The 11639-nt window shown below is 37.6% G+C and overlaps 1 protein-coding gene and 2 long non-coding RNA genes across 3 annotated transcripts in view; 1 reads left to right on the forward strand and 2 right to left on the reverse strand.

Annotated features, from left to right (window-relative positions):
• The window catches only part of robo1 (roundabout, axon guidance receptor, homolog 1 (Drosophila)), a 133668-nt gene extending 122656 nt beyond the window's left edge, over positions 1 to 11012 (forward strand). Inside the window, exons 22-30 of the mRNA XM_077722325.1 lie at positions 781 to 1131; positions 1735 to 1854; positions 3968 to 4112; positions 4280 to 4516; positions 5193 to 5683; positions 5814 to 5969; positions 9201 to 9458; positions 9532 to 9725; positions 9794 to 11012. Of these exons, the coding sequence (XP_077578451.1) occupies positions 781 to 1131; positions 1735 to 1854; positions 3968 to 4112; positions 4280 to 4516; positions 5193 to 5683; positions 5814 to 5969; positions 9201 to 9458; positions 9532 to 9725; positions 9794 to 9808 (1967 nt within the window). The 3' untranslated portion in view covers positions 9809 to 11012. The remainder of the gene's footprint in view (positions 1 to 780; positions 1132 to 1734; positions 1855 to 3967; positions 4113 to 4279; positions 4517 to 5192; positions 5684 to 5813; positions 5970 to 9200; positions 9459 to 9531; positions 9726 to 9793) is intronic.
• On the reverse strand, positions 6285 to 10076 carry LOC144200286 (uncharacterized). The gene is made up of 3 exons (XR_013327084.1): positions 9991 to 10076; positions 8283 to 8326; positions 6285 to 6443 (listed from the first exon to the last, which is right to left on the reverse strand). It is a non-coding gene; the product is annotated as an uncharacterized LOC144200286 (long non-coding RNA).
• LOC144200285 (uncharacterized) lies at positions 10355 to 11501 on the reverse strand. The gene is made up of 4 exons (XR_013327083.1): positions 11430 to 11501; positions 11172 to 11298; positions 11014 to 11094; positions 10355 to 10627 (listed from the first exon to the last, which is right to left on the reverse strand). It is a non-coding gene; the product is annotated as an uncharacterized LOC144200285 (long non-coding RNA).
• Positions 11502 to 11639: the final 138 nt, after the last annotated feature.

An 11639-nucleotide genomic window follows, 5' to 3' on the forward strand; every position in this document is an offset into this window, starting at 1 on the left:
TTGACATGTTTGTGGGAGGGAAAATACAACGAGGAACATGCTAAAAATAAGACAAAATGTTATTCCATACATAACTACATCACTAAAATGTACAGTGGTACCTGGATATATGAGCAATTTGAGATAAGAGTACAATTTTGGGCAAATTTATCTTGAGATACGAGACAGATTTTGATATAAGACCTTTTTGTAATGTCTCTGTGAGCACTGGGCGGAGCATTGTATTTTTTATAGTGTTTTTTTTCCTTTAGTAAGTGCGAATGGCAAAGTGATAGCGAATACTAGAGGATTATATACTACTTCTTGTTGGTAAGTTGTCGTGCATTATCGTATTGTGCACAAAGTCTCTTCCCTCCGCAAAATCCGTCAAATTTTAGTACTATTAAGCACATTTTAGTACTATTAAACCACTAGTTATGTGTTACTTTGTCAATAGATGGCGAATAAGAACAAAAACACATTTTTTCCAATCCTATATCCTGTTTTTGGTATTTTTTCAGAAAGTTAGAACAAATTAATAAGTTTTTAATACATTTCAATGGGAAACATCCATTTGACTTACGACAAAATCAACATACAAGCTCAGTTCCGGAACAAATCAAGCTCATATCTCGAGTTACCACTATATTTTTTAACCAACCTTTGCATGACCCGTGTGTTGTTTTAACACTAAACAGCTTACTTAAAAACCCCACAAATAAAATGTCTAATAACACCCAACTCAGTAAAATTGTTTCAACAACGGCGTACGTCTCGAATAACCCTCCCCGTGTCCTCTAGCCGACTGCATCGCCAATTACAACAGCCAGATGGACAATAAGCAAAGCGGCCTCCTGGTACCCGAACCAGGAATGTACGGTGACGTGGACCTCTCCAACAAGATCAACGAGATGAAGACTTTCAATAGCCCCAACCTAAAAGACGGCCGTTTCGTGGGTAGCGGCGGTCAACCCACGCCGTACGCCACCACACAACTCATCCAGTCGTCCATCATGAGCAATAACGAGCGAGGGACGGCGGGTGGTGGAGGGGAGCTGAATGACAAACACTGCTGGAAGCCCGCTGGCGGCATCTTGCAGCCTAAACAGGAAATGCAGTACAGCATCATGGAGCAAAACAAGCTGAACAAGGGTGAGTGTGACGAGAGGTCCTTGTCACAAAAACCTTGATCATCATCGCCATTCCATTCAACTTCTTCTTCTTCCTTCTTCTTCAATCTTTTCCCAAGTGGAATTACATCGAAATCTCATCTTGACGCCAATATTCTTCTCTTTCGTTTGTGTTTGTACAAAAAACATTCATTTCTAACGTAAGGGGTGTCCAAAGTTTAACCAGAAATATCTTTACTTACCAGCCAGTAGTCCAATTTGATTGTCTGGATAAAGTTGGACACCCCTTATCGTACCATACCTCAACTTCTTACATTTCTTATGCTGTTACTGTCTGGATTATCTTCAAGCTTCATCAAGGAAAAAGACTACTCTGTCTTTTTGTTGTTCGTTAGCTTTCAACATCTTACCTTGCCTGAGGGGAAGGATTATTCTGGAGATTTGATTGTCTTTTCATTTGCATGTTCAAATACTACTAACATTATTTAACATTTTTTAACATGTCCACAAAGGCACAAACCCAGCCTTTATGGAATGTACTACAACCTCATTCCCACTCTTAAAATCTTGTCAAAATTCTAATTCATAATTGTCTCATCAAATATTTTTTATCATTGCCCATCAGACCGCTACCGAGGCGGCGACACCTCCATGATGCCCGCCACCATCCCCTACAACCACAGCCATGACACCCACACTGGGTGTTCCTACAACAGTTCAGACCGAGGAAGTAGCAGCACCTCTGGTAAGATATTACCTATCTACCATATAACAGTATTCATTTTAAATTAGACTTTAATTAAATTCAACTTTAAGCACCCTCATCCAGATATCAATCAGTATTTTTAATCATTTTTCTGCAACCAAAATACTCATTTTTGCCCCAATAGGAACATGAATGCTACTTGACTCTAAGATAGTTATACATAGTTGAATGCTATTTGACTATAAGTAGCATTACATAGTTGAATTCTTGTGGACTATAAGTAGCATTACATAGTTGAAATCTAGTGGACTATAAGTAGCATTACATAGTTGAATGTTAGTTGACTATAAGTAGCATTACATAGTTGAATTCTTGTGGACTATAAGTAGCATTACATAGTTGAATTCTTGTGGACTATAAGTACCATTACATAGTTGAATTCTTGTGGACTATAAGTAGCACTACATAGTTGAATGTTAGTTGACTATAAGTAGCATTACATAGTTGAATGCTAGTTGATTATAATTAGTATTACATAGTTGAACGCTACTTGACAATAAGTATTATCACATTGTTGAATTTTAGTTGACTAAGAATGGGAAAGACGAGGAAAGAACAGGGTGGACTTAGTGCGCCTGATTGTAACAATGAAATAATTACAAGTCCTTGCTTTTGAATAGAAGCAAATCTACTTTCATGGACTAGATAATAGTCCTATCTTCTTTTTTTCTTTGTGAATCATTGTCATTTGCATTTCTTTAACTACTATATATGATGTAATTACCTTTTGCTTTCAACTACAATCTGTCTGGAGGACCTCTAGTGTCTTCTTGGGGACAAGGACAAATGGTATCACATTGGAAAGACGCCATGCAAGGCTGCCACGCTTAATGCTACGTATCCATTCTGATATCACATTTCAAGTTGTAGTCATTAGGCCTCACAGCTCATTGGTTCACACTCTTGGTATTAATTGGCTCTTTTTTTTCTTCTTCCTAAGCACTTATTTTAATGCTGCAGGGCTAAAAACCAGCCTTTTATTGCACTTCCCCATTACTGAAACCCTGAGAGGCATGCGGATGCCTATCAACAAAGGATGAACAATATTTATGCATTTATTCTGCGGTCAATTCACGCTCTGTTAGTCATTTTTCACTCATTCAGGATCGAGCATGAGGTGGAAGGACTTGTGTTTAATATTCTTTTCCAAATGAATGTAAAACATTTCAACATGTCAAAAATAACACCCGTTTTGGCAAACTGGGGGCTATTATGTTGAATAAATACTTTCATAATGCTGATCTTAAAACTGAATTAGTTGCACGTTCTGTTAAGTTAGAGAGAAAAAAACAATACTATATTATAATATTTCCCCCTGGAAAGAAAATTAGGTGGACAAGCTTATCATAAGAAGGCAAAAAAATTGTGATAGCATGTTTAAACCAATTTCACAAATCATAATTTAAACTAATTGGATAACTTTATTTTGTATTTGGGGATTTTTTTGTCACAGTAGCTAGAGGGTAAGAATACAGACACAGTAAAATACATTTTAGACATAAATAGATACACATACATATATAAGCACATATATACCAAACACAAACATATATAAGCACATATATACATACACATACATATATAAGCACATATATACATACACATCCACATATAAGCACATATATACCATACACATACATATACAAGCACATATAAGCACATATACATACATATATAAGCACATATACATATATAAGTACATATATAAGCACATATATACATACATATATAAGCACATATTTACATACACACCTATATAGACACATACATACACATACATATATAAGCACATATATACATACATATATAAGCACATATTTACATACACACATATATAAACACATATACATACACATACATATGTAAGCACATATATACATCCACATAGATGTACATGCATGTATACGGTAAGTCTTATGTCAATTATAGGGATTCAAAATGAGAAAAACGTGCAGTTGGGGAAATAAACACAAAACAGCCTCAATTCACTCCAACAAACCGGAATTTTCCATCAAATTGTGTTCTCCCAAAAGTATTTGATTCACTTTTACATTGTTTCTTCACTCTGTTTTTTTTTTTTTTTGCCAAGCAGGAAGCCAAGGTCAAAAGAAGGGAACGCGGACCCCCAAACTGACAAAACCCAGCACAACCAATTGGGCCGACCTCTTGCCCCCACCGCCCGCCAACCCGCCCCCGACGAGAAGCTCCGACGACTACTTGCTGTCAATGGAAGAAAGGTATGACGGCTATGATGTGCCCGCGGGGGTTTAATCTGTGTCAAACCTTGACGGAGGGATGCCATGAATATTTAGCACGTGTTTTCCTGTGTTGGGAAACACGCACGTCTCGGGCAAAATGATGTGGAAATAATGAGCCTTCACTTGCTTTCTCCGTGGTTTGGCAGCTGCGACCCAGACATGCAGTGCTCCATGCCGCCCTCTCACATGTACCTTCAACCCGGCGAGCTGGAGGAGATGGAGGAAGAGGAGATGGAGCGAGGGCCGACTCCACCCGTCCGCGGCACGGCCTCCTCCCCCGCCGCCGTCTCCTATAGCCACCAGTCCACCGCCACGCTCACGCCTTCGCCGCAGGAGGAAATGACGCCCATGTTGCAGGAGGCGCCCGACAGCCACGAGCGCAGGTAAAGTAGCCACGCCTCATTTGACAGCATGGCCACTTTTAAATTGATGATTGCTTTGTAGTTAAAAGCAGTTATTATATTTGATGTCTGCAGGGTGCGTTGTATGCATATATGTATGTATATATACATTGTATGCATATATGTATGTATATATACATTGTATGCATATATGTATGTATATATGTATATATTTATGTATACAAGTATGTATGTATGTATATATATATAAGTTTGTATGTATGTAGGTATATATGCATGTATATATGTAGGTATATAAGTATATGTAGGTATATATGTATATATGTATGTATATATGTATGTATATATGTATGTATATATGTAGGTATATATGTATGTATATATGTATGTATATATGTATGTATATATGTATGTATATACATATCTATATATGTAGGTATATACGTATGTATATACATATGTATGTACGTATGTATGTATATATGTATATAAGTATGTATATGTGTGTATATGCATGTCTATGTATATATGTCTATATATCTATGTATATATGTCTATATGGCTATGTATATAGGTCTATATGTCTATATGTGTATATATGTATACCTTTGGAACCAAATCTGTTTGTCTTTAGACTTTAGCTTGTCCTCATGACTCGTCCTTAACTTTGTCCCACTTTGACTTCTTCTTCTGTTAGGCGCCATGCTGTAAGCCCCCCAACCCCTCCCAGCCCACTCTCGCCCTCACATACATATAGTTACATCAATAGCCCCCTGGATACCGATGGCATGGAAGACGGCGAAGAGGCAATTCCAGAGGAAGACGAAGAGGAAGAAGACGAGGACACAGACGCTGAGGTTGCAAAGATGCACTACCACCATAGCCACCCCCACCACCCTCAAATGCACCAACGCCGGTTGCTCCTACGGGGGGGCATGGAACAGACGCCGGCGTCCAGCATGGGCGACCTGGAGAGCTCGGTAACGGGCTCCATGATCAACGGTTGGGGTTCCGCCTCCGAGGAAGATAATGTCTCTTCGGGGAGGTCCAGCGCGGTCAGTTCGTCGGACGGCTCCTTCTTCACGGACACCGACTTCGCGCAGGCCGTGGTGGCCGCCGCCGAGTATTCGGGTCTGCGGGTGGCCAGACATCAGGGCGTTCAAGGCCAGGAAGGTGCACCATTATCGGGTAGGTTTAATATAAATGTAGTGAAAGCGAAGAACTCGAAATAATAGGTTGTAAGTTGAGGTGGGAAAGGTAACCACATTAAAAGGGCCATGTTGAATGAACTCTGCTCATTTTTTTGCTGCTTTCACAGCACGGAAATACCAAATCCACCCAGTGGGTCATCGTCCTAGCAGCCCGGTGTCTACAGATAGCAACATGAGTATGGCGGCAGTGCACAGGAGGCCTCCAAAGAAGCAGAAGCAACACCCAGCGGTGGGGAACCAGAGACGTGAAGCCTACAATGAAGGTGCAGCACTACTCATACATAACAATTAGTCACTTCCATTAGATTAATAGTTCAGTGCTACTTTCTTGCTATTTCAACATAGTGAATTTCCCAAGTAGTGGATGGATAAAGTCTAATCTAATCTGATTTAATCTAAAATTATCCTATGATTTAATTTTCTAAAGTTAGAAACCATGATTTGATAGATTTTTTCGTCAAATTAAGAGATTTATTGCGATCAGGCCAATGTAAAAATAGAGCATTGAGTTAAATCAAATGCTTTTATTGTCATTATACAAGTATAATGAGATGTAGAGATTTCACCATGTAGTTCAGAAATAGCAGTAACAAACAGACCCGTAAATAGTCAGTAAGTAAGAAATGAATAGGTAGTCACAAGTGAGATCAGAGCAGTCTTGTTCCATCTGAAGTCCAGGATCAGTTCCATGGTTTTTGGAGACGTTTAGTGCCAAGTTGTTGATCCACTTGCTGAATCTATGGAGTTCACAAACAAACACACAGATAATCAATATATAGTAATGACAAAGAAATAATAAGTAATATAAATAAGTAGTCAACATAATAAATAAGTACTATAAATAAGTAGTCAACATAATAAATAAGTACTATAAATAAGTAGTCAACATAATAAATAAGTACTACAAATAAGTAGTCAACATAATAAATAAGTACTATAAATTAGTAGTCAACATAATAAATAAGTACTATAAATAAGTAGTCAACATAATAAATAAGTACTATAAATTAGTAGTCAACATAATAAATAAGTACTATAAATAAGTAGTCAACATAATAAATAAGTACTATAAATTAGTAGTCAACATAATAAATAAGTACTATAAATAAGTAGTCAACATAATAAATAAGTACTATAAATAAGTAGTCAACATAATAAATAAGTACTATAAATAAGTAGTCAACATAATAAATAAGTACTATAAATAAGTAGTAAACATAATAAATAAGTACTATAAATTAGTAGTCAACATAATAAATAAGTACTATAAATAAGTAGTCAACATAATAAATAAGTACTATAAATAAGTAGTCAATAGAATAAATAAGTATTATAAGTTGTACTAATAAGTCTTGATTAGCTCCTAGGAACAAAACTCGAATTGAGTAAGCTTAACAAACCCAAAATGAACTAGTCTTTAAAGCAATGACTGTTCCGCATGAAATATTGTCGGCGTTTGTCTTACAGTTGATGATAAAGAAAGAAACGTGCTGGTAAAAAAAATGTGTTTAACTGACCAAATAGCGATGCAGCTTTATGTCGTAATGTAGGGTAAATGTATCTGTGAACACCTTAGGTGCTTGTGTGCTGCAGGCTCTCCTCTTCAGTGTCAGCTGCCCTTGAGTGTTGGAAACACTTGACAGTGAGATTTAATATCCAGCTCACTGGGAGCCAGCAGAGTAGCTATATATTCCAACCCCCACCCAGCTTTGAATTCCGCTTCCTCTTCCTCTCGCTGTTCGTCTTCCCCAGTCTCATGCTTTTTTTCAGTCTTTGATTCTGCGGACTGATCTGTCCGTCACGTTCAGCCCGTCCATCACTACTCTTGCTGATTACATTTGATCTGAATGGATTGTTTTTCATTTGGAGGTTATTGCCTGCACAAGCTCAGTCCTTTTCGTTCCCCATCTTGTTTACTGCTTACATATAGTCTATGGCATAGACTATATGGTCTCTGTTAGTGCTAAGATGAACGTGGCTTTTTGATTTTTACCATATTTTGTGTGTACTTTGACTTTTTTAATTTGTTTTATGGAACTCTGGCTTTGTTGCATTTGATGTGTGTGTTGAGGGTGGATACTTACCTTGAAATTAACAGGTTTTTTAAGGGCAAGAAAGTGAATAGTATGGTTTTAATGGTGTTTTTTTGTATGTCTGTTTTTGGCAGGTCAGTATGTGGTGTGGCTTTTTGAGTCTAAGTTTAAAATTGTTGGGTTTATGTGAGTATAATACAGGAAAAGATTGTTAAAGACATTTTTTTTTGTTGATTGTGTAGACTTTGAGTTGAATTTAATGTATATGGGGTAGATGTAGTTGGAAATATGAGTGCTTGATTCATATTGAATTTAGTTCAAATGGATTTTTTTGCTGAATTGTGTTATTGAATAGGGTATTGAATACATTTAAATGTACATTTTAAATTTCCTACTATATGTGAGTCAGATCTCTAGCTTTAATATTTTAAAATTCCTTTGTTTTGAACATATCTCAATTAAGTTAAATTACTATGTTTGCTCAAGTATTTTTAACTTCATATCTATATTACAAAGCACCATACTAAACCTATTATATCTTACCGTGTCCAACATAGTCCAGTTTCCTATATTTTGCTCCATTCTCCCTGAAAGACATTAAATAGATTGAAAACATTATATATAGAGAGACAAAGAAAAAAAACCTATCAGCTGTAATGCTTTTTATTAAAAATGCTTTCACATTATGGCATCCAATATATATTCCTGTAGCTTCCCACTCGTTCAATCTTATTTGTTGACTACTGAGACCAGTCTCCCATAAAGACATATTAAATTGATTAAAAGACGGCGCCTAGCCGCCATATTGTCGACTCTTTGACCTCTTCAATTCTCTCTTGTTTGCTTACCAGCTCGCATCACCTTCTCATGCTTCATATCGCTCCAATCCTTTTGTCTGCCTTTCTTTCCTATTTCGTCCAAAATGTTTGCTTTCAATGACATTAATTGTTGGGTTCTGACTGTGTGGAGTTTGCATCTTCTCCCTGTCCCTGTGTGGCTTTTCCTTGGGTTATTCATCGGTACTCTATGCATGAATACTTGAAATTGACCGAGTGGTTTGTCCTTCAACCTCACAGTTCTGGAGTCGAGGGTTCGATCCTATGTTTGCATGTTCTCCCCATGCATGTGTTGGTTTTCTTTGGGTACTCCAGTTTCCTCCAGTATCCTAAAAACATGTATGTTATGCTATCTCGTTGAATGCTCTAAATTGCCGCTAGCTATCATTGGTTGTCCATCTTCTTATGTCTTGCTATTGGTTGGCTACCAATCCAAGGGTATCTCCTGCTTGGTGCCTAAAGTCAGCTGGGATAGGCTCCAGCACCCCCAATCACCCTTGTGCGGATACATGCTTCTTAAAAATAACTTATTTCAATGTATTTCTATTGTACAAATTAGCAAAGGACTAGAAAATGACTATCAAGTGGACTTAATGTGTTTTTGTTTCTTGTGTCCCACCCACAGATCTTCCACCACCCCCCATTCCTCCCCCAGCGGTGCTCAAGTCCCCCACGCATCCCTCCAAGGTGACCCTGGATGGCAGAGGGGTGGTCTCCCCTAAATCGGGAGATAGTAGAGACAAGAGAGGGGGAGTGGGAGCCGGAGGATACCGAGTCAAAGAAGGCTCGGACCCTAGAAACAGCTCGTCGGAACGTAGGGAGGCCCAGGAGAGACAAAAAGTGCATGGGAGCAAAGGTGGCCAGAGGGGGCGCCAACAAGCAGGTAGAGATAGAAATCCAAGTGGAAAATTTTGAAGTTGGTTCTTGGATGGCTCTGATCTAATCCAAATTTGTAGGTACAGAAGACATTCTGCCCTACAGCCGACCACAATTTCCCGTAGTCAACAGCCCCCGAGACCCTAGCTCCTCTAGTTCCATGTCATCTCGGGGTTCAGGGGGCCGGCGGAGAGGCGAAGGGGTCCACAGAAACCTAGCTGACGTAAACCCCGGCACCACAGGGGGTTTACAGGCAGCAAATGAAGAGCTTGAGGTATGAAATTATCTCCAAATATTGAAAGATGTGATGCTCATTTCACATTTTTGCTTTGTTTTTTTTAGATGGTGGAAAGCTGAAGATGACAAGGATGTTTTTGGGGGGGTTTGTTTTCAGTTTTTTGGCCGAGTACCCTTGTTTCCTCTTAAAAAAAGTATTTTGCCGCAATGTCACCTACTGTACATTGCCGGCATTTCCTGGAAAACTCACCAATGTCTTCTAATTTATCACTTTTTAACCCGAAAAGGAGAAAAGGACTTACCCCAATGGTTTGTTTAATTCCAATGCAATATGGAGGGAAGTCTTGAAATTTTTCTTTCCATCAAGTCGGCACACGTACGTTGTTACTGTAAAATGCAAGAAGAGAAGAGGGCTTTGGTTTTTATGTGTGTAAATATACGTACAGTATGTAATACATGTCATCCCATTGTGGTACTTCAATTTGCCTAACTTTTTTGTTTTTGGGGGTATTTTTAAGAGAAAAAAAACGAAAAACCTAATTTTATCATGCCAGTAAATATAAGTATTTTATCATTTCCATTCATGTTTGTAAATTGCAATATTTGTTTAGCAAGTGTACCACTTTGGGATATTTTTTGTTGTTTTTTTTTAGGTTTTTTTGTTATTTTGTAATGCACTGTTTCGTGTTATTGTCAATGTTATTTTCTTTTTTTCTTCTTCTTCTTGTTTTACATTGGTTTTAAAAGCACAATCACTAAACTTTATTTTAAACCATTTTATCTATTAACCTTTTTTTTTGTCTTACCGGCAGGAAAAAAAAAACACAGGTAGGGCCAAAAAAAGTCTTGCTAAAATCCTGATGTTGACGATGATGCTGATGACGACGATGATGATGATGTTAGCCGTTTTTTTTCCCAGAATGCTCTTCTCCCTCTCCTCTTCTCAAGTGACATAAAAAACAAACATTACAAAAAAAAGGACAGTTCATGTGAGTCACCGCTGCAATGTAAATATTTTTTTGCCATTGACCGTGATGTCATCAAAACACATGATACTGAAAACACACAAAAAAAATGCACTTAAAAGAATGTCAAGTTAAAAAAAAGTCACTTTGAGAAAGGTTGATGGGCGGGGCTTCTGATTAAGGATGTAAAGGTTTTTTTGGTGGACAAAAACAAAAAGGTGATGAAGGCCAACTCTTCTGAAAGGGTGCTGTTGTTTATTCATAGGACATCTGCAAACGTTTGTTTCGTCACGCAAAAACAAAAAAACGAAAAACGAGAAAAAAAATGGATGAATAAATAAAGAAAAAAATCTAACTTACATGTGCGTTTTATGTCATTTCCTCGTTTTCTCTCTTGTTGGCCGCAATGTTCTCTTTAATTTTTTATATTTCTAGCCATACCTTAAACAGAGGACCAATATGAGCAACATTAGAAGTTTTAATGACTAATATCCATGCACAAATGACTTAAATTTTACCTTATTTTCCAGGTCTCCAGTCTTCTCACTTCTTATTTACGACTTTTCAGCTGAATGCGTCGCTTGAGATGGTAGTCCAACTTCCATTTTGTCCATATTTTTCTATCTGCTCACAACTTTAACTTTTCTGCAAAAAAAAGAAAGGTTCCCCAGTTACAGCAATGCTCACTATGACCACAAATGATCTTAGTCCTATTATTCCTGCATAAAACATCTTAATAAATGTCACTATAATTTGCACAATAACTTAAATTGTACCTTATTTTCCAGGTCTGTCCTTCCCACTTCTTATTTTCCTTCAAACGACTTTTCTGCTTGAGGAAATAGTCCATCCATATTTTTCCATCCAAAAAGATGCTCTCAACTTTAACTTTGCTGTAAAACAAGAAAGGTACCCCAGTTAAAGCACTTGTTCTTCTATTTGTGTCCTCAATTTAATGAACTAAACCATTTTAAGCTAAACCTACC

This window comes from Stigmatopora nigra, chromosome 8 (genome assembly GCF_051989575.1).
Source record: "Stigmatopora nigra isolate UIUO_SnigA chromosome 8, RoL_Snig_1.1, whole genome shotgun sequence".
NCBI classification, from domain to species: domain Eukaryota; kingdom Metazoa; phylum Chordata; class Actinopteri; order Syngnathiformes; family Syngnathidae; genus Stigmatopora; species Stigmatopora nigra.